At 38.4% G+C, this 24610-nt stretch overlaps 1 protein-coding gene across 1 annotated transcript; it reads left to right on the top strand.

Moving 5' to 3' along the window:
- Positions 1–3156: 3156 nt before the first annotated feature.
- LOC133303144 (transcription factor bHLH118-like) lies at positions 3157–4231 on the top strand. Its single transcript, XM_061503022.1, has 3 exons — positions 3157–3459; positions 3691–4020; positions 4148–4231. Exons 1-3 carry the CDS (start codon positions 3157–3159, stop codon positions 4229–4231), a joined length of 717 nt encoding a protein of 238 aa, XP_061359006.1.
- Positions 4232–24610: the final 20379 nt, after the last annotated feature.

Below are 24610 nucleotides of genomic sequence, written 5' to 3'. Positions count from 1 at the left end.
AAATTATGATTTATTTGATTGTTTAAATTATATAAATACGAAATAAAAAACAAATCAATAAATAACACAAAGCTATAAACTTTTGTTACCATTAAATACAGTTGCAATTATTATTCCCAGTACAAAAAAAAAAAAAACTAACAGTATATATTTCCATATTATCCTATCTTTATTGTGCATCAAATTAAATAATAAGTGCAACACAAAGTATTATTTTTATTTTATTATATCCATAATACCACTATATATAATGGTGTATTATTCATCAAACAATTAATAATACAAAAATTTATCATATAATTCAATCACTTGTGTTATAATTTTCTGTTTGCACTATCATTTTTTCTGGATTTCTCCATCTGTTTATTGATCACTCCACTAATCTGGTTCAATAATATAATTATAGTTAAAACAATTCTATACCAAATGACCTATGTGTTTGGTGGTTATTTATAGTATCTCTCAACATATGTACAGATAACCTTGATGTTGGACATGGACTTCCAACATTGCCCGTGGACTTTGATAGGGCAATGGAATCAATCATTGTCCCATAATCAAATATAAAATCATAGACTAATTTACGATTATAAAGTTGTTTAAAACAAGTTACATTTCAAGGCACGGTGCACGCGATTCTGCACGCGGTTTTATTTACCCAAAAAATAAAAATAAAAGGTTAGATTTAACTTTATAATGTTTCTCACCCTGTAATCTGTCTTGATATTTTTGTATTATCATATGGGTTGAGTTTTGTCAATTTACCTCAGAAATTTATTCATTTATCATTATATACCTATTTGGTTTATCTTTTCAGAAAAATATTTTTCATTTTAAAAGATATAGAGTTATGTAATTTTAAGGGATAGAAAAAGACAATATAATATTTTTTATTTAAAATTTAAATTTAAAATAAAAACACTTACTTTTTTCCCTTAATTTTTTTTATATACATTTTTAATTTATAAGGACAAACACTAAACTCTTATCTTTTAACCGAAAAGTGCACATAGTTAACTTGTATTTCATCGTATTATGCTGTTTCCAGACTTTAAAAAAAAAAAAAAAAAAAACAGTTTCGAGACTTTTCCTTAAACCAAAATATAACGTTATTTTGTGCTTACATACAGGGTGTTAATGGATTGGGCCGAGACGAGCGTTGATCTTAAAAGGCTAAGCCTATATTTAAATGTGTCAGTCTGACCAAATCTGTTATCTGTTATAAATATAATTATCGGCATGTGGCCTGACTTATTTACAAAAAATAAAAATCTGGTTTAGCCTAAAAAAATAAGACAACAAAAATTTATCCAAACACAATATACAATCAACAACACTAATAATTCCTTAAATATTCATAAATTCAATATATATCCAAACAGTATAATATAGAACAAAATCATTAAAAAAGTCTATTTAACCAATAAAATGGGGTGAAATGGATTAAGGAGAAAAAGAATCTATTACAAGTAGTATAAAAGTATAAAATATAAAAAATAATATACTAGGGCCAAAATTTTGAATTGGAGCCTAAGGCTTTTTTATTAAACGAGCTTTTATACAAGTTCAAGCCTTGTGTCAATAACCAATTTTAGAAATGTAAGTTCAGACCTTCACGAGCCGAGGCCCATGGTTCGTTTAGCACCCCTTCTTACCGACGACTGCTTATCTGTCATGTTTTTAAACAGGCAACGTATTCATAATCATTCGACGCCTTTTGAGTTGAAATGCTAATTTATTTATTTTTACGGTGAACGAAATGCTAATTTATTTCAGTTGATATCATTCGTGCATTTTTCTTTGATTTTTTTGTATTCTCGTTCGTGCATCTTTAACTCAATTAACTAGTCTTACCCGTGAATTGTTTAAATTCAATATTTATAATTATGAATTTTTGACACAATAAATAAAAAATAAGTCCATATTCAAAATTAATTTAAAATGTTTAAAGAAAATTTTATAACAAAAATATTTGACTAAAATTATTCAAGAAACTTTTCGTAAAATATAATGGAGAGACTCATATTTTAAGTTTCATAATTATATAATTTAATTTAATTATAAAAAAAATTTGACATGTTAATTGAAATCTTTAAAACATAAAAACAAACTATCACTCTTTGTTTTTTTATAAATCAGTTTTCTAACTCCATCTTAATTATATTTTGATGACTTTTTCTTAATGACATTAAATGTTAACCTATTTATTTATTATTTTTCTTATATTTATACAAATGTTAAAACACATTATGATAATATTATTGTTATAAATAAAATAAGCATATATCACCAATGAAATATACATATATGAATTAAATAAATTATAATATTATTTAGATATTACATTTCTAGTTTAAGGGAGAACCAACATAGATATATGCCTTGGGAAAGGCCACAGGGTGCCCATAGGGAGGGGAGAAAGACAATGAGAATAACATAGTCTATTAGAGGGTTTGAAGTTACATACTCTCAATTTTTTTGTAGGTCCATAATTTTATAATATATGATAATTTTATGGAAGCCTTAACTTATTACTTCTAAACTATGGTAATACCAATATATAAAATGTAAATTTAACATAGTTTTCTTTTTTCAAAATATAAGGCTAAAGTAAGCAATGTTTCAATAATAATACAAAAAAACCACCTTAGGGAAATGAATTTGTTATTTAATATGGGGTTTACATAATCATGTCACATGACACAAATTTTTTTCTTACACACACAATATTTTTGTGAGGCCCGCATTTTTTGAAACCAAAAAAAAAAAAAATTAAGACACACAAAACGAATCTCTATAACATTACACAATCACTTTTCCTACGACATAATTCTTATAAAACTCATTTAATATATATCTATATTTAGAAATAAATGCTTGAGTAAGTGCTGATCCACATAATGTGAACACGAATGGGAGGGGTTGCAGTTGCATTTATGAACAGCGACATCAAATAATTATAATATAAAAAAATATTGCCAATGAGGTCACTTCTAACGTACTATGACTTTCCCTGTGAAGATATATAGAAGAATCTTTGGCAAGTGAGATCCTCAATCTCATGAAAGCTAGTTAGAAATAGCTTACTTACCCAAATGAAATGTATCTTCTTCTTTAGCATCCATATCCGAAAGTGAGGTTAATTTGGAGCAAACCATGTTTCCTTTACAACGAGGCAATGAGCTGGTTATCCAGTTTTCCAATAGCCCCCACCACGAGCAACACGAAATCTCCCAAGATTTGATTCTGGATGATTATGCTTCTCTGGATGTAAACGATTGTGATAAAAAACTCAGCACTAGAAAGAAACTATCTTATGGGGGTGATAAGAATCATGGTGCTTCTAATGAACAGAAGAAGAAGAAGATTGTTCATAGAGAGATTGAGAGGCAAAGGAGGCAAGAAATGGCAACCTTTTATGCCTCTCTCAGATCCCTTCTCCCTCTTGAGTTCATCAAGGTGAAAATTTCATGTTTGATTGTTCTTTCTTTTTAAATTTCTTTTTCTGAATCCACTTATTAATTTATCTTAATTAGTGTATACCCTTGAAATCAGGCTACTCCATGAGTTTCTAATAGGGATATGTTTTCCTGTGTTTGATGAATCTTTGTTCCCGGTTTTTTTTTTCTTCCTGGTTTTTTTGCTGTGTTTGAAATTTTCTGGGTGTTTTATTTCCTGATGGGTTTTCAGGGAAAGCGTTCAATGTCTGATCACATGAACGAGGCAGTGAATTACATAAAACACATGCAGAATAATATCAAAGAACTTGGTGCCAAGAGAGATGAACTGAAGAAACTCTCCAATTCCAAGATGGAAAACCAAGAGAGCAAGCACACATCTTGCAACTTCACTCTCCATGAGAATAATGGTATTGTGGGAATCGAAATCACCAGTGGTTTCAGAGAGGAAAGTCTCAAACTTTCAAAGTTACTTCAATTACTGCTTGATGAAGGACTTGAAGTTGTTAGTTGCCTTTCAACCGATGTTAATGGAAAATTGTTCCAAAGTGTCCAGTGCGAGGTAAGAAGTTCAGTGTTTAATTTCTTTTATATATATATATATATATATATATATATATATATATATATATATTAAATTAAAATTTACTCTAGAATTATATATTTTCCCTATTGAACTTGATTCCCAGGTTAGCAATTCCAACAGTGTAGATTTATCTGAGCTGAAAAGGAAAGTTTCCAATGTTATTCCAACACTTAGATCTTCAGATTAAATTTGTGGTTGGAGCTAGCTAGGTTCTCACAATCTGGCCAATGACTGGAAATTAACATGTAACATGTTAGACCTTTCTAACTGGTTAACTAGAATTTGTTTGGATGAGTTTGCTTGCAATTTTACTTTGGCTATTGCCCCCTCTCTCTCTTTGATTTAAGACTTTGGCTTTTTGTTTCTGGAAAAAGAGGGAAGAAGAAAGGAAAATTGAGGAGATCAAAAATTTTATTTGTTGTGTCTTTGCTTTCCGAAATTCACAGTTGTGCATTAATTGTTGCATTGCAAGCTTCTCCCTCATTTGTGACTGTAATTGAATGTAAAAAATTATGGACCTAATTTGCCAGGAGATATCTTTTATCTATCATGTGTATGTATTTGAGATTTCTTGGATAATTAATCAAGGTTTCAATTTTCACCCATCATTTTTACTTGAATGCCACTGAGTTTTGATACCGAGTATATTGCTAGAAGAGTTATCTGTGATATTGAGTGTATGTTTAGCTTATGAATTGTTTTTCTATATATTTGATTTTTAATTTTATACTTAGATGTTAGAGGACATTTTGCCACACACAATAAGGTATTAATAAAATAAACAAGCATATATATTCAACTATTGGTGTTAGGACATATATTTCAATTTGATTTCCGATCTTTGCTTACTTACTAGTACCATCTCCATATGAAATTACCACTTTAACAATGATTATATCTCTGGTTATTGTTAGAAAAGTATAAAATTATTCATATAGCTAGTTTCACCTAACAACTTAATCTTTTGGATTGAATTGGCTCGTTACATATCAGAACTGACGTGATTAAGTGGTCATGAGTTCGAGTTTTACCGCCCCCATACTATTAATAAAAATATTAAATATTGTAAAGTTTCTTAGCACAAATAGGATGAACCTAATGCATCATCCCCTTTCAAGTTTGATGGGCTCTTGTATAGGGGCATATTAAAAAAATATAAAATCATTAATGTAGTCTCACCGAACGAAAAGGTGACAACATTAATTTGTTCGAGGCTTATGCCACTGCCTTTTACACCTAAACGGCACTTGCAATGGACAACAATTGTAGCTGCAGAACCCACATCAACAGCAATATTGCGGTCGTAAACTTCAAGATGATGCAGTCCGCAATTCAAAATCATATATAACTTTTTGTGTATGTATATATAGTGATACTTTTATCTCTCTTATAGTTTTAGATGATTCACTAATTTGCTTGAAACCTTGAATGTGAAGGAAGAAGAAATTTTTTCATATTGCTTGCTTTTCATCTCAAGTGAAGAGCACAGACACAGAATGGTTGCCAATTGTGTTAGCAATTAAGTATAACTAAGAAGAAGAAACTACTTAAGTTAGTAGAACTAATCTGCTTCCTGTGGCATCCTTCTTTAGCCCTTATCGTGAGTACCCAAACAATGATTTGTGCTGTTATGACTGTTTTGTAGTAGGAATTAGGAAACATTAAATAGACTCTTACATTTGTTAATAATATATTCCGGTGTCTTAGATATTGGTAATGTTTGCAAATATCTGTGCATATATAGATTACCCCTTATATATGAGCTAGTTTTCTCTTGTTTATCAGATGGAATCTGATGGTAATCGTTAAAAATGAAGTTATTACCACAAAATTAGAATATGAAGTTCGTTAAAAATGAATTTATGAATTTTCTATTGCATGAATATTTCCCGTTTAAATATGGCAACTTGGGTATGCACTACATTCTTGACTCAAAATTGAACTTGCTCTTATCCTTGTTGGCAGTGAACACAAACACACACGCGATCGCAATATAGTAAAGAGAGAAGGGAAGAAAACAAAGACACGAAATTTACCTTGATTCATCCAATATGGGCTATGTTCAACAATATTTACTATATTCTCATCACTCCACCCATCACAACACTCAATTTATAAGGTGAAATATGAATCATACCCAATAATCCTTTTTCTTGGGATACATATAACAAACTCAAATTCAACACCACATATTAGTAAACATAATATCTCTTTAGAAAATAACAATGAGCTTAGCATAAATATTAAACGCATTCATTAACTAAGTACATGTACAAGTAAATAATTAGAACCTTCAAATATATATATGAACATGACAATACATGAATAATAATTAAGTGAGTATATCAAATTTATGAAATTTCCAAAACTCTCTTAAACTTGAAACCCATGCCGCGTCTTCACAAAATCTTCATACTTCAAACCCATGGTGAAAGCATCGACTGCTTGGTCATTGCTTCTCCCATAAGTGGACTCAAATTCTTTATTTTCAATACACTCCCTTACGAAATAAAACTTTTTAGCTGTCTATTTCCTTTGATCATGAAAAGTAAGATTCTTTCCCCACTGCAATGGTATATTTGTTGTCCGTAAAAATAGTAGTAACATCATCTTTAAACATATGCAGCATCTTGAATAACCTTTTTAACCAAATTGCATGACAAATACAAGAGAGTTTCCACTTACTGTCTTACATACTCGGATTCACATGTTGAAAGAGTAGTAATGGGTTGCTTATTGAACTCCAAGTAAAGGGAGTGTCGCTGATGAAACATATGAAATCACTTGTGCTTTGTATGATCCATATTGTTTCTGTTGGAAATTTAGAGAAAATAAAGAAAATATATGAAGATGAACACAGAAAATGAAACACAACTTTGAAGTGTATTGAAAAAATTTGCTGGAGTACAAAAAAACTCTCTGAACTTTCGTCTCTCTCTAATACTTTTCTTATAATTTAGTGCTTCGGCACTCTCTCTTTTTTCTCTATTTTTTATACAACACTCATACTAATAGCTTAACATGTATCTCTATTTATAGTCATTTGTTTTGCCGTTTTTGATGGCCAGCACAGTTGCCAACTTTTGCTATCCACTTCAATTTGATTTTGTCTTCCTTTTACCGTCACAAGTTCCTAACCGCTTTGACAGAAATCATTCCAACAAACAATACACGTGGAAATGAATGCTAGGTGTAAGTTGAGATACAGCTCTTGATTCTTCTAGCAAGCGGTGGAAGAAATTAGTGGCAAGATTGAATTTGTATTCTAACACTCCCCTTCAAATTCGATTTTGCATACCAATCATATGTTTGAACTTATTGAATACATCCGTCTTCAATGGCTTTGTAAAAATATCTGCCAATTGTTCTTCAGTTCTGCAATAGACTAATTCCACAACTTTGTTTTTAACTTGCTCCCGAATAAAATGATATTTCGTGTCAATATGCTTGCTTCGGCTATGGGAGACTGGATTCTTTGCAAGTGATATAGCAGACTTGTTATCTACGTATTTTGTAATTGGACCTTCTTGCTCATAATGAAATTCATTCAAAATATTCTCTAACCAAATCGCTTGACACGTGCACGCTGCTGCGGCTATGTATTCAGCTTCGCATGATGATAGAGCAACTGTCTGTTGTTTCTTTGATGACCATGAAAATATTGTTGAGCCAATATGAAAAGCATATCCTGAAGTGCTTTTTCGATCATCTACATCTCCACTATAATCACTATCTGCATAGCCAATTAACCTTGAATCTTGGGAATGTGTATAGAATAATCCATGACTGATGGTTCCTTTGATATATCTTAAAATTCTCTTTGCTGCACTGAAATGATCCTGCTTTGGATTCTCCATATATCTGCTAATTAGACCAACTGCAAACATGATATCTGGTCGAGTGAAAGTCAAATACCTCAAGCTTCCGACCAGGCTTTTGAATAGTGTTGGGTTTACTGGTTCTCTATCTGACTCAGCTTTCAACTTTGTTCCTGCTTCTATTGGTGTTGAAATAGGCTTGCAATCTTTCATTCTGAACCTACTCAGTATTTCTTCTGCATACTTCTTTTGTAACATATAAATTCCCTCTTCTGTTTGTTTTACTTCAACTCCAAGAAAATAAGACATTTCTCCAATATCTGTCATTTCAAATTCTTTAGTCATAGCTTTCTTAAATTCAACAAACATACCTGGATTATTCCCTGTAAAGATTATATCATCCACATAAAGACATACGATCATCATATCCCCATCTTCATTCTTCTTCGTGTACAAAGCATGTTCGTACGGACTCTTCACAAATCCATCCTTATGAAAGTATTCATCTATCCTCGTGTTCCAAGCTCTTGGAGCTTGCTTCAATCCATATAGTGCCTTCTTCAACCGATAGACTTTATTTTCTTCTCCTTTTTTAACATAACCTGGTGGTTGCTCAATATAGACTTCTTCTTCCAGGTAACCATTGAGGAAGGCTGATTTCACATCCATCTGGTATATCTCCCATTGCTTTTGTGCTGCAACTGCTGTAAGAAGTCTGATAGTGTCAATCCTTGCAACTGGTGCAAACACCTCATCATAATCTATTCCATATTTCTGCTTGCAGCCTTTAGCTACCAATCTTGCCTTGTATTTATCCACTTTTCTCTCTTGATTAGTCTTTGTCTTGTACACCCACTTTACTCCGATGGGCTTATGTTTCTCAGGCATAGTTGTGAGCTCCCACGTGTCATTTCTTTTGATTGCAGCAATTTCATCATTCATGGCTTTCTTCCACTTTTCATCTTCTACAGCTTCCTCATATGTCACTGGATCACATTCAGCTATTAAACAAAATAATGAATAATCAAGGGTAGTTTGTACCGGATCTGTAGCATCATAGATATCACTTAAGCTTCTCATCTTTGCTGCTGCTCCCCCTGAATTGTTGCTACTGCTACTGCTATTGCTTCCTGAGGTTGAGGGTGTAGATGCATGAGTTGTTGGGTTAGGACTTGGTGGAGGTGTCTGATCATTGCCTGCTTCAACTGTTTGCTCTGTTGTGTTATCATCATCTTTAAAGAATAAGCCTTCTACTCTTTTTTCTTCATCATTCCATTTCCAGTAATCTGTTTTGTCAAACTCCACATCTCTTGAGATGATTACCCTTTTTGTCAAGGGATTGTATAATCTATAAGCTTTACTCCTATGCTAGTAGCCAGTAAAGATACATTTTTCTCCTTTATCATCTAACTTCTTTATCTTCTGATCTGGAATATGGGCATATGCAATGCAACCAAAAATTCTTAGATAGCTTAGCTCTGGCTTTCTACCACTCCATGCTTCATTTGGTGTTTTGAACTTGACACTCTTTGTTGGACATCGATTCAATAGATAGGCAGCACATTGGACAGCTTCAGCCCATAGTGTTTTTGGTAGATGCTTTTCTTTGAGCATGCTCCTTGTCATATCAAGAATTGTACGATTCTTTCTTTCTGCTATACCATTCTGTTGTGGTGTGTAGGCTGCTGTCAATTGATGAATTATTCCATGTTGCCTACAAAAGTCTTCAAATAATTTGGAAGTGTATTCACCCCCTCTATCTGTTCTGAGTGTCTTCAGATACTGACCACTTTGCTTTTCTGTCATTGCTTTGAATTCTTTGAATTTTTCAAGAGCTTCAGATTTTTCTTTAAGAATATATACCCAAGCTTTTCTACTGAAATCATCAATGAAAGTAATATAATACTTGTTTCCTCCAAGAGATGAAATATCAAATGGACCAGCTATATCTGAGTGAACTAGCTGCAGTGGTCTTTTTGCTCTCCATGATTTGCCAACTTCAAAGCTTTGTCTATGTTGCTTTCCTCTCATGCATGCTTCACACAGCTGATCAGGTTGATTTATCATTGGTAATCCATTTACCATCTTTGCTTTTGATAGCAGCTTCAGGCCAGTGAATCCAAGATGACCAAATATAAGATGCCATAACCACGAACTATCTTCTATGATAGTCTTCATGCACTTTATTGCACTTGTCTGGATGTTTAGTTTGAATAGACGATTTCTTGTCATATCAACTTTTGCAATCAATTCTCCTTTCTGATTTCTCATAATGAGAGAATTATTCTTCAAATGAATATCATATCCTTTTTCTAAAAGCTGACCAAGACTGAGGAGATTGCTTTTCAAAGATGGTATATAATAGACATTTGAAATATATTTTTTATCTCCATTCTTTGTGAATATCATAATCTTACCTTTGCCTTTAACTGGAATCTTTGATAGATCGCCAAACGTAACTTCTCCTTGGACTTCCTCATTCAATTCTGTGAATAACTCCTTTTTGCCACACATGTGATTACTAGCTCCGGTATCAAGGTACCAAACATCTTTCCCACTATCTTTCTCGCCTTTGTAAGTAAACAACATGGTCGGTTCATCATCTTTCTCTTCAGTTGTTGTATAATGACTTCTCTCCGCAACTCTAGCAGCATCTCTACACTCATAGCTAAGATGACCATATCTGTTGCAATTATAACACTGCAAGTGAGATTTATTACCTCTTTGTTGAAATCTTCCTCCTCCTCGGGTCACGAAACCACGACCTCGACCACGATTATTATATCCTCCTTGATCACGTCCATATGCTACAGCATCAGTCTGAAATCTTCTATTTGTTTGACTATATCCACCGCGTATGCCACGACCGCCTCGAGTGTTGAATCCACCTCGGGTGTTGAAACCTCCTCTATATCCACCATGATTTCCTCTGCCACGTCCATAGCTACTGCTACTGGCTTGATTTACATCAAGGGATAATTTGCTTTGCAAAGCTTGCTCCAATTTGCTAGAACCTTCATTAAGATTCATTCTTTGCTCGTGAGCTTGAAGAGAACCCACAAGCTCGTCAATAGATATAACTGACAAGTCTTTGGCTTCTTCAATGGCAGTGACTATATAATCAAACTTTCTTGTTAGTGACCGTAGAATTTTCTCCATTACTCTGACATCATCTAAAGTCTCTCCATTTCTTTTCATCTCTTTCGCCACCTTTTGCACTCGTGAGGAATAATCTATAACTGGCTCTGCATTCTGCATTTTTAAGTTTTCAAACTCAGCTCTTAGTGATTGGAGTCGTACCTTTTTAGCTTTGTCAACTCCCTGGCAAGACTTCTGTAAAATCTCCCATGCTTCCTTGGATGATTTTGCATCTGATATTTTCTCAAAGGTTGATTCATCAAAACCTTGAAAAATTAAGAAAAAAGCCTTTTTGTCCTTCTTTCGTGAATCTTTAAGCATCTTTCTCTGTGCATCTGATAAAACTGCTTCTGCAGCTGCATTGGCGGGCTCCATGTATCCATCCTCAACAAGGTCCCATATATCTTGGGAACCTAGCAACGTCTTCATCTGAATGCTCCAATTCCCATAATTACTCTTTGACAATTTTGGAATCTGTGGTTGCATCATTTCCGCCATCTTTGATCGAACGTGGCTCTGATACCACTTGTTGGAAATTTAGAGAAAATAAAGAAAATATATGAAGATGAACACAGAAAATGAAACACAACTTTGAAGTGTATTGAAAAATTTGCTGGAGTACAAAAAAACTCTCTGAACTTTCGTCTCTCTCTAATACTTTTCTTATAATTTAGTGCTTCGGCACTCTCTCTTTTTTCTCTATTTTTTATACAACACTCATACTAATAGCTTAACATGTATCTCTATTTATAGTCATTTGTTTTGCCGTTTTTGATGGCCAGCACAGTTGCCAACTTTTGCTATCCACTTCAATTTGATTTTGTCTTCCTTTTACCGTCACAAGTTCCCAACCGCTTTGACAGAAATCATTCCAACAAACAATACACGTGGAAATGAATGCTAGGTGTAAGTTGAGATACAGCTCTTGATTCTTCTAGCAAGCGGTGGAAGAAATTAGTGGCAAGATTGAATTTGTATTCTAACAGTTTCCTCAATCACTGTCATTGTAACCAGCAAGCATGAAACGATCGAAAAGAAAATGAATAATATAGACTATAGTCGATAGTTGCTGCATATATAGGAGAACCCTTATGGCCATTGTCATGTGAGTTATAGTTGGTGCCTCCAATTAAGAAACAACTAACAACTTCCACTTCCAAAAAAAAAATATATAGGGTGTTATGCTTGTTAAGTATCCTAAGCTTCTAACAAGGCTCTTATATAGTTAGACTTCAATTGATTTTGATGAATTGTACAGTCATCCATATTTAGTGATGTAACACCCCGTGTATACCCGGAATATTAACATTACATCGTATTAAGCGGTGCTTAATTAAAAATACGGAATATTCTTTTTCTTTTCAATTATGACGTCATTATCAATTACCAACTTGATTACTTAATCAATTTCATAAAATATCGCCTCTATGTAAATTGCAATAAGACATCTACTGAAATACCTCAATATATAGATAAAGTGTGTATCTAAATCACGGCATTACATCAAGTAATCCGGACAACATCCTGATACATTATTACAACTCCAAAAGACTCAAGACATAAACAAGACATGATAATACTATGTGTCATAGACAATCCCCATGCTCACCAAATAAACATAGTAACCAACGAGTCTCAACATAAAACTCCATAAACATAAACTGAAACTATAAGCATAAGCAGCATGCAAATCCAGCATCCAATCATGGCAGCACAAAATAACAGCTATCTAACTCAGCTCCGGCCTCCTGCCGCCTGAGGTCTCAACACTACCTGACCCTGAAATAAGCATTCCCCAAACGTGGGGTGAGATCTCTAAACTAGAAATCTCAGTAAGACAATGGGTCCTCAAGGATCTTCCACCCCAAGCTCACTTTCATGTGCAATATAAGTTCAAAAAGCATTTATATCATTATCAGTTCCAAAACTATGTAGTGCAACAGATATCTATGGCATGCGTGTCTATCACTATCTACTGGCAAGAGAAATTTAGGAATACGTCTATTCCCTACATGTAGTACAAGGAACACCGCTTGCACCTCACCCACAGCCTCACCCTCTTGTATGTTCTACATACTCAGGCTTACCGTATAGGTGGAACACCTCCATGCATATCAACAAGGCACTAACATATAATAGCTCAACAGCATTTCCAAAACATCAAAAGCATGTAACACAGCATGCATATACCATATCCCCATGGGACATGGTGGAACCACAACATGGCTAAACCGAGGACACGATAGCTTACCTCTAAGCTAGCTATCCAATACCACAAGCTTAAAGTCCAATCACAGCAGATCACAATCTGATATGGACCAAATATAAATCAATAAACATGTACCACATGCATACAATTAAAGACAACATCTTTTCATTACGTTTTCAAGTCTTAAAGCTTCTAACAAAGCCACAAGCCCTTAATCCCATGATTCTGGCTTAGTCCATTAAAATAGAAGTTCAACTTCAGCAATCTAGGGTCTACAAACCCCCAATAGCCTACTGTATGCATAGAACAGCTACTGTTCTGCGAAATCCCAGAATATCCGGATACTCCTCTGGACCATATCCGGATATGCAATATCCGGATATCTCACTGTCCATATCCGGATATGCAATATCCGGATATACAGATTCACATATCCGGATATACAATATCCAGATATCCCAAAACCCCATATCCGAGTACACATATCCGGATATCCAATATCCGGATATTCCACGGGCAGATATCCGGATATTTCACGATAGAATGCAGTTTCTGCATTTTCGTGAAGATATCCCAAAAAGGTTCCCTTTTACCGATTTTAAACACCTAATCATGCATTTTTAGGTGTGTTAAGCCTTACCCAACAACTAGTTATCATCTTTTAACCTTAACATGCATCAAGCTTCCATTTTTAAGCCTTAAAACTCAAGTTAAAGGTTGGTACAACATACAAAGGCTCAAAACTCAGAATGGAGATGCTCTTGGAGCTCACCAACAGCCCTTCAACTGCTGACCACACAGGGTGTGCGAAAATGGAAGACAAGCAAGGCTCTTCCTCACCAAAGGTGGCTCCTTGGACCTCAAAAATGAAGTACAAGGTTCACTCACTCCACCAACCCAAAGTCAGCCTCCAACACTCCCTCAAGCTGACCTCCTTACTCAGAAACAGCACCACAAACCCCTTCCCAAAGGTGACTCTCCCTCACACAAGTGTTTAAGAGAAGCTTTCAAGGAAGAGAAAGCCTCAAAGCTCAAGAAATGGTGAAGAAAGGGATGAAACAGTGACACACTCAGACCAGCCACCCAATCCCACGAAGAAGAGGCAGTTTTCTAGGGCATTGTGCCCTTAGTAAGTGTATTTATAGCCAAAACTCACTTAAGCACGCAGTATTAACTTTAATTGCTACGCTTAGCATTTTAATCTCAAACTTTGGATTATGAAACTAAATAATTTTCTAAGAATTAAAATATTTTTCTTATATTTTTCTGAGCAACTTTCCGGTACGCGCTTTTCAAAGCCAGTACCGGTTTCTAGCACCAGTTCTCATTATTTGGACTTGAAACTCGTTTTACAAGTCCTACGTATTATTCTAGTAATTATCATGCACTTACATTAATTTTCCGGGATACTTTTTTCGGTACACAGTTATACCGACTAGCAGAACCGGTATCTGCACTTTTCTTCCGAAAAGCGATCTTCAGCATTCTTAACCACTTATTATGATTATTAAACCTCATAAATAATTATTAGGGTCAATTATGGAATCATTTCCTATTTTTGCATAATTAATTACTTAAATACCTTAATTAACGGTGCGGGTTCTTACTTTCACCCCACCTTTTTAGGATTTTGACCTCAAAATTAGAACATACCTGGTCGAAACTCAGGGTACTGCCGGAGAAGCTCGTCCTCACGCTCCCAAGTACACTCCTCAGGAGTTCTTCCGGTCCACTGCACCTTGACCATAGGGATGATCTTGCTCCTCAGCTGCTTCTCGCCACGATCGAGAATTCTGAGTGGTCCGACGGGAGTCTTTAGGTTCTCCCGAACCTCCACATCATCCGGTTGCACCACGTGCGACGGATCTGCTATGTACTTCCGAAGCTGAGACACGTGAAACACGTCATGGATGTTAGCCAGGTTCGGAGGCAAGGCAAGCTGGTAGGCAACAGGTCCTACTCTACCAAGGATCTGGTATGGCCCAATATATCGCGGGCTCAGCTTCCTCACTCCGAGTGTCCGACCTACACCGGTGACAGGTGAAAGTCTCACAAACACGTGCTCACCCTCACTAAATTCCAGTGGACGATGCTTGACATCATAGTAGCTCTTGTGGCGATTCTGCGCCTGCTTCAACTTTTCACGGATCATCTGAATCTGCAAGGTGGTATCTTGGACAAAATCCAAGCCAAAAAGCTCCTTGTCCCCAACCTCAGACCAACAAGTAGGAGTCCGACACCTCCTACCATACAGTGCTTCGTAGGGCGCCATGCCCAGGCTAGCATGAAAGCTGTTGTTGTAAGAAAACTCAACCAACGGAAGGTACCTATCCCATGCCGAGCCCTGCTCTAACGTGCAAGCTCGCAACATGTCCTCCAAGGTCTGGATGGTCCTCTCCGTCTGTCCATCAGTCTGAGGGTGATAGGCGGTACTCAATCTCAACCGCATACCAAAAGCCTCCTGCAGCGCCTCCCAGAACCGAGATGTGAACTTCGGGTCCCTATCACTAATGATACTCTCGGGCACCCCGTGAAGCCTCACAATCTCGCGGACATAAAGCTTGGCCAACTGCTCTGTAGTGAAGCTCACCTTCACTGGAAGAAAATGGGCAGACTTCGTCAGTCTGTCCACAATGACCCAAATAGAGTCACAACCCGCCTGAGTCTTCGGCAATCCCACCACGAAGTCCATAGAAATACCTTCCCACTTCCGCTGTGGTACTTCAGGAGGTTGAAGTTCACCAGACGGTCTCTGATGCTCAATCTTCACCTTCTGGCAAATCAAACACTTGGACACAAAGACAGCAACATCTTTCTTCATGCCCGACCACCAGAAGTTCTTCTTCAAGTCTTGATACATCTTAGTAGCACCAGGGTGGATAGAAAACTGACCCTTATGGCCTTCTGCCATAACCTCCTCTGTCAACGGGCCTCGAGGAACTACAATCCTCTGCTGAAACAAAAGCAATCCATCATCATTCCAAGACACACCGTCTTGGTTCTTCACATAATCCAGACACTCTCTCTGAACTTGTGCCTCTTTGATCTTTTCTAACAGCTCATTCACAACATATGCCGCTTCCAGCTCGAGAAATGCACCCTCACACGGAGAAGTCACTACCAGGTTTCGGAACTTCTCAACCACGTCAAAATTACCAAGTAACAAACTGGATGAGCTCCAAGGTTTCCGGCTCAGAGCATCAGCTGCCACATTGGCCTTGCCATTATGGTACTTCAACTCAAAGTCGTAATCCTTTATGAACTTCATCCATCTCCTCTGCCTCATGTTCAGCTCTTTCTGGTCGAAAAGATACTTCAAACTCTTATGGTCACTGAACACCACAAACTTCAAACCAAACAGATATTGCCTCCAAATCTTGAAAGCAAACACAATAGCAGCTAACTCCAAGTCATGAGTAGGGTAGTTCTCCTCATGAGGTTTCAGCTGCCTCGAAGCATAGGCAATCACTTTGCCCAACTGCATAAACACACAACCTAGCCCCTTCCCGGAGGCGTCGGTGTAAAGCTCGATCTCAAGCGCAGGATCAGGAAAGACCAACACAGAAGCAATAGTCAGTCTCTCCTTCAACTCCTGAAAGCATTCCTCACACTCGTGAGTCCAGACAAATGGAGTCTCCTTCCGAGTAAGGCGAGTCATAGGGAGAACCATCGTGGAGAAACCCTTAATGAACCTCTGATAGTAACCTGCCAAACCCAGAAAGCTCCTCACTTTCGTAACTATCTTGGGCCTCTCCCAATCCAGTACGGCCTCGATCTTGTTCGGATCCACTGCAACTCCTTCAGTAGAAATGACATGCCCAAGAAACTTCACAGACTTGAGCCAAAACTCACACTTTGAAGGCTTCACATATAGCTTCTTCTCCTTCAGCACTTGCAGAACAGTTCTCAAATGCTCTACATGCTCCTCCTCCGTCTTGGAGTAAATCAAAATATCGTCAATGAAGACGATCACAAACTGATCCAGGTACGGCTGGAAAATCCGATTCATGTAATCCATGAACACAGTAGGTGCATTGGTGAGTCCAAACGGAATCACCAAATACTCAAAGTGATTGTATCTCGAATGAAAAGCGGTCTTAGGGACATCCTCTTGCTTCACCCGAATATGATGGTATCCGGACCGGAGATCAATCTTCGAATACACGCAAGCACCCCTGAGCTGATCCAACAGATCATCAATCCGGGGAAGGGGATACTTGTTCTTGATCGTCACCTTGTTCAGCTGCCTGTAGTCGGTGCACAATCGCATTGTCCCGTCTTTCTTCTTCACAAAGATGACCGGTGCTCACCAAGGAGACACACTCGGTCAAATGAAGTATTTTGCTGAAAGATCCTCAATATGCTTCTTCAGCTCTGCCAGCTCCGGTGGCGACATCCGGTATGGAGCTAATGAAATAGGCCCCACACCAGGCAACAGATCAATGGAGAACTCTATCTCCCTCTGTGGCAGAAACTCAAGAATCTCCTCAGGAAACACCTCGAGGAATTCCCTCACCACAGGAATGCCAGTGATATCCTCATGTGTCCCACTCACCAAACCTCCCAACATGACAAAACCAAATTCCCCTGCTCTCAAGGCTCTCCTAGCCTGCAGCAACAAAATGTACGGCGAGGAACTGGCTGTGGAATCACAAGGAGACATCACCACACGCTTGGCACAACAGTCAATCAATGCACAATTCCTGGACAACCAATCCATGCCCAGAATAATTTCCAAGTTGGCCATCGGCAATCCTATCAGGTCTACCGAAAAGTCACGGTCATCCCACTAAAACGCCACATCGCGATGTACAGTGGTAGAATCACATATTTTTCCGGTGGCGGTGGTCACCCGCAACGGTGGAGAAAGTACAGACATAGGCAACTCAAGCACCATAGCAATCGAGGTAGCAACAAAGGAATGCGTAGCCCCAGAGTCAAACAAGACATCAACACAAGTACCACCAACGGTAACAGTACCTCTAACAAGGTTCGTAGCTCGATCCGACTGCTGACGATCCAGAGTATAAACACGTCCTGTAGACGGTGGCACTGCCGGTGCCGAAGTAGGTGGAAGGGGAACCATCTGTAGCGGCACTGCCTGAACTGCAGCCGCTCTCGCCGTCGCCGATAGACAATCTCTGGAGAAGTGGCCCTCCTTGCCACAGTGAAAACAAATCAACTGACCGGTAGAACACGATCCAAAATGAGTCTTCCCGCATCCCGAACACCTTGGAGTAGGAGGTCTCGCTGCACTCCCCTGAGCAGAAGTCCTCTTGAACTGATTCGGCGCTTGCCGAGTTGCCATATGCTTTCCTTTGCCCTTGTTCCCAAACTTCCTGTCCCTCCAAGAAGTGGAACTACCCGCTACCTTCGTCGTCATCTCAGCTACCTTGGCCCTCTTGGCCTTACTCGTGCTGTAGAAATCTTCAATATCACGACACTGCTGAACCAGTGTCCCAAAGTCTCTCGAATCACAACCAGCAAGGTAACCAGCAATATCTTCACTAAGTCCCCTGCGGAACTAAGCAGCCAAGAATGTAGGAGTAGGCCTCGCCATCCTGAAGTGTGAAAACTTCACCAGCTCGTTGAACTTGGCCAGGTACTCGTCAACAGACAACGAGCCCTGAACCAACCTGTCAAACTCCCCTTACTTCCTCTCCTGTGCATCGTACGGAAAGTACTGACCCAGAAAACATTCCTCGAAGAACTACCACGTCATTACACGGCCCTGCATCGTGTAGGCATGAGAAATGTTTGTCCATCACTCATGGGCATCGCCCTCCAGCATGTAAGTAGCGAACATCAGCTTCTGCGGATCTGAACACTGCATGACCCGAAAGATCTTGTCTAGCGCCTGAAGTCATCTTGCAGCAGCAATGGGATCATAAGACCCATCAAAAGTAGGTGGCTTATGCTTACGGAAAGCATTCAACCGGCGATCAATCCCATTTCTGTCCTCAGCGGGCTCCACAAAGGTTTCCATCACCCAACATCAGGCGTAGCACTACCAATGTGACTCAGGGTCTCATCCTAAACACTAGGTGGAGGCGATGATGGTGGCGGTGGAGGTGGTGGCGGTGGGAACTGACCAACAGCTAGACCAGCTCTCATCTCCTCCAACATGGCCCTCATCAAGGTCATGTTCGCCAACCGATTTGCCTCAAGAGCATCCTCTGTGACCTTCTGGTTCGCTTCTCTAGCAGCGTCCATCATTGCCACGTTGGCCAATCTAGTGGCCTCCTGCATCTCAGCCAATGCAGTCAGGATTGGATCGGGTTGACCCTCAACAGTCTCACGTGTTCGCCTAGATCCTACCATGACTCTACACAAGTTACACAAATTATGAGTTGATCAGGCCCACGCAATGTGATCACATATGCATCATCATAATAACAACCAACGGAGCAAACACACAAGACAGACACAACCACACATCTTAATCATTGCAATACATACAGGCTTTTCCCTTGAACCGTTGCTCTGATACCATAAAATGTAGCACCCCGTGTATACCCGGTAATGTATTATACTATCGTATTAAGCTGCACTTAATAAAAACATTGCGGAATAACTTTTTCTTTTCCAATTATGACGTCATTATACTTAGCCAAGTTGATTACTTAATCAATTTCATAAAAACAATGCTTGTATGTAAATTGCAAGACAACTAACTGAATTACCTCAATATAAAATATAAAGTGAATATCTAAGTCACGACATTACATCACGTAATCCGGACAATATCCTGATACATTAATACAACTCTAAATAAAATAAGACATAACAAGTCTACGTGGCATTGACAGTCCCCATGCTCACCAAATGAACAGCATAAACGACAGAGTCTCACCAAGATAATCCAAAATCCTAACATGAAGCTAAAAGCATAAAAATAGCAAGCATATCCAGCATCCAACATGTCAGCATATAATATCATCAATATCTAACTTAGCTACAGCCTCCTGCCGCATGGGGCCTCAACCCCCACATTATCTGATCCTGAAATAAGCATTCCCCAAACGTGGGCTGTGATCTCTAAACTAGAAATCTCAGTAAGACAAGGGGTCTTCAAGGATCTTCCACCCCAAGCTCACTTACATGCGCAAAATAAGTTCTAAAAACATTTATATCAATATAAGTTCCAAAACTATGCAGTGCAACAGATATTCATGCCATGTGTGTTTAATACTATTCTACTGGCCAGAGAAATGCAGGAATACGTCTATCACCTACATGTAGTACAAGGAACACCGCTTGCACCTCACCCACAGCCTCACCATATTGTATGTACCACATACTCAGGCTTACCGTATAAGTGGAACACCTCATGCATATCATAAAGGCACTAGCATATAACAGCTCAATAGCATTTCCAAAACATCAAAAGCATGTAACACAGCATGCATATAACTATACTCCCATGGGACATGGTGGGACCACAACATGGCTAAACTGAGGACACGAAAGCTTACCTTGCAAGCTCACTATCCAATGCCAAGAGTCTACACGGCTCAAGTCCAACACATAGCAGATCACAATCTGATATGGACCAATAATAAATCAATAAACATGCACCACAAGCATATAATATTAAGACCACGCCTTCTCATTACGTTTTACGTCTTAAGGCTTCACACAAGCCATAAGCCCTAAATCACATGATTCTGACTTAGTTCAATTAAAACAGAAGTTCAACTTCATCAATCTAGGGTCCACAAACCCCCAATAGCCTACTGTACACACAACACAGCTACTGTTCTAAAAAATCCCAGAATATCCGGATATTCCTCGGGGACATATCCGGATATCCAATATCTGGATATCTCACTGACAATATCCAGATATCTCACTGTCAATATCCGGATATCCAATATCCGAATATCCAGATCCCCATATCCGGATATCCATATCCGGATATCAATATCCGGATATTTCACGGTCAAATATCCGGATATTTCGCGACAGAATGCAGTTTCTGCATTTCGCGAAGATATCCTTCAAAGGTTCCATTTTTACCGATTACAGAAGCCTAAACATGCATTTCTAGGTGTGTTTGACATTACCCCACGTTAGGTTATCATCTTTTAACCATTACATGCATCAAGGTTCCTTTTTTAAGCATAAAAACTCAAGTTCAAGGGTGATGACCATACCACAAGCTTGAAATAGCCAACTAAGGGTGCTCTTGGAGCCCACAAGTCTGCTCCAAGGTACTGACTTCCAAGGTAAGCGAAAATGATGCACAAGGTAGCTCTTTTTCTCAACAAGGAAGCTCCTTGAAGCTTCAAAACACCAAACAAAGGCTCTCTCCTCCCCAAAACCAGAAAACAGCAAGCTCAACCTCACAATACAACAGCTAAACACAGAAAAGAAGTCTCTTTCTCACTCACAAGGATTGTTCACACTCTCCCAAGGTGTTTAAGAGAAGAGACCAAGAAGAAAGGAGGCTCCTCGGCTCACAACAAAGGAGGAGAAGGTGGCAAAGGGTGGCTGGAGGTGCTTCAGCAAAATAGAGGCACGTAGGTTGTAATTTTAACCTAGGATCATGTGCCACAATGTGTATATATAGCCACTTAACAAACAAACACGCGGTATCAACTTTAATTGCTACGATTAGCATTTTAATCCCAAACTTTGGATTCTTAACCTACTCAGTTTTACAAGATTTATCATATTTTTCTTATAATTTTCGGAGCACATTTCCGGTACACGCTTTTCATAGCCAGTATCAATTTCTGGCATGGTGTTCTCATTATTTTAACTTGAAACTCGTTTTACAAGTCCTACATATTATTCTAGGAATTATCATGCACTTATTATAATTTTCCGGTATACTTTTTCGGTACGCATTTATACTGACTAACAGAACCAGTATCTGCACTTTTCTTCCGAAAAGCGACTTTCAGCATTCTGAATCACTTATCATAATTATTAAAGCCTCTTAATAATTATTAGGGTCATTTATGGAATCATTTTCTAATTTAACATAATTAATTACTTAATTTCCTTAATTAATGGTGCGGGTTCTTACAGGAATGCCAGTGATATCCTCCTGTACCTCACTCACCAAACCTCCCAACATGACATAACCAAATGCCCCTGCCCTCAAGTCTCTCCTAGCCTGCAGCAATGAAATATAAGGCGAGGAACTGACTGTGGAGTAACACGGAGACATCATCACACGCTTGGCACAACAATCATCACACAATTTATGGACATGCCCAGAATGATTTCCAAATTAGCCATTGGCAATCCAATCAGATCTACCGAGTAGTCACGGTCATCCCACTGAAACACGACATCTCGATGTATAGTGGCAGAATCACACTTTTCTCCGGTGGCGGTGGTCACCCGCAACGGTGGAGAAAACACAAACATGGGCAACTCAAGCCCCAGAGCAATCGGGGTTGCAACAAAGGAATGCGCAGCCCCGGAGTCAAAAAATACATGAACAAAAGATCCACCAATGGAAACAGCAGGACCAGTGCCCTCAACATGGCTCTGGCTCTCGTCCTGCAGACTAGGTGGAGGTTGAGGCGGTGGTGGCGGTGGAGGTGGTGGCGGAGGGAACAGACCAACAGCAAGACCAGCCTTCATCTCCTCCAACATGTCCCTCATCATAGTCATGTTCGCCAGGCAGTTTGCCTCCAATACATCCTCAATGGATTTCCTGTTCGCCTCTCTGACGGCGTCTAGCATAGCCTGGTTTGCCATTCTCATGGCCTCCTGGTCGGCTAGTCGAGCCGCCTGCTATTAGCCAATGCAGCCAGGACAGGATCAGGTTGATCACCGCTAGTGTCTCGGTTCCTCTGAGGTAGTACCATGACTCTGCACAACTTACACAAAGAAATGAGTTGATCAGGCCCACGCAATGTGGTCACATATGCATCATCATAGAAAAACCCAAAAGAGAGAACACATCACAACCAAACATCCTAAATTATTACAATACATACAAGCTTTTCCCTAGAAAGTGCTCTGATACCATAAAATGTAACACCCCGTGTATACCCGGTTTGTTAACATGTCAACGTATTAAGTCACGCTTAATTAAATATGCGGAATATCTTTTTCTTTTCAATTATGACGTCATTAAACTTAGCCAAGTTGATTACTTAATCAATTTCATACAAACATCGCCTGTATGTAAATTGCAAAAGACAGCTAACTGAAATACCTCAATAGATAAATAAGTGAGTATCTAAGTCACGGATCTACATCACGTAGTCCGAACAATATCCTGATACATTAATACAACTCAAAACTAAAAACAGAAAGTCAAGTCAATGGGGCATGGACAATCCCCATGCTCACCAAATAAGGCAACAAAGCCAAATATAGTCTCAACAACAGCAACATAATAATAACAAGCTAATAGCAGATCATCAGCAGATAGAATCCAGCATCCAAACATATCATCAAATAAACAGCAATATCAGCTAAGCACTGGCCTCCTGCCGCTAGAGGTCTCAACCCCTGGGTTACCTGAACCTGAAATAAGCGCCCCAAACGTGGGGTGTGATCTCTAAACAGAAATCTCAGTAAGACAAGGGGTCCTCAAGGATCTTCAACCCCAAGCTCACTTACATGTGCAATATAAGTTCCAAAAACAGTTAAATAGTATAAGTTCCAAAACAGTGCAATGCAGCAGATAATCATGTCATGTGTCTTATAACTAATCTACTGGCCAGAGAAATGCAGGAATACATCTATTATCCACACTAGTGCAAGACGCCACTTGCACCCACCCACAGTGTCACCGTCTTGTATGACGCAACATACTCAGGCTTACCGTCTAAGTGGAACAACACATACATATTAAAAGCCATTGCACATAAAACTCAACAGCATTTTCAATTATCAAAGCATGTAAACACATCATGCATATAAACCATTCCCCCATGTGGTATGGTGGAACCATACAATGGCTAAACCGAGTACAAGAAAGCTTACCTTGCAAGCTAACAATCCAAGCCAAGAGTTCAACCAAGCTCAAAGCCCAAACACAGCAGAATCACAATCTGTTTTGGACCAGCAATCATATTAATATTCAAACGTACAAGCATATGACATAAAGACAACGTCTTTCCTTTACGTTTCATATTTTTAGGTTTCTCACAAAGCCATAAGCCCTTAATCACTTTGATTCTGACTTAGATTAATTATTACAGAAGTTCACATAAGCCAATCATGGGTCCACAAACCCAAAATGACATTATGTATGAACAGTACCGACACTGTCTCGAAATTTCCAGAATATCTAGATATTTGTCGGGGACATATCCGGATATTTTGCGACAAAATGCACTTTCTGTATTTCGCGAGATATCACTTCGAAGGTTCCATTTTTAACACTTTTAAACGTTAAAGCATGTATTTTTACTCTCTTTTAAGTTCA

Source organism: Gastrolobium bilobum, unplaced genomic scaffold (assembly GCF_033153095.1).
Source record: "Gastrolobium bilobum isolate Gb01-03AN ecotype WA unplaced genomic scaffold, APGP_CSIRO_Gbil_v1 utg10336, whole genome shotgun sequence".
In the NCBI taxonomy this organism is placed as follows: domain Eukaryota; kingdom Viridiplantae; phylum Streptophyta; class Magnoliopsida; order Fabales; family Fabaceae; genus Gastrolobium; species Gastrolobium bilobum.
Note: the sequence above shows the minus strand (reverse complement) of the source record. Positions and strands in the feature narration are given on the sequence as shown.

Bases quoted from the DNA above. Each gene is read 5' to 3' on its own strand.
- LOC133303144 (XM_061503022.1), top strand. From the start codon at position 3,157: ATGTTTCCTTTACAACGAGGCAATGAGCTGGTTATCCAGTTTTCCAAT. The intron at 3,460-3,690 runs GTGAAAATTTCA...ATGGGTTTTCAG, and splicing joins TCCCTCTTGAGTTCATCAAG to GGAAAGCGTTCAATGTCTGA. The intron at 4,021-4,147 runs GTAAGAAGTTCA...CTTGATTCCCAG, and splicing joins TCCAAAGTGTCCAGTGCGAG to GTTAGCAATTCCAACAGTGT.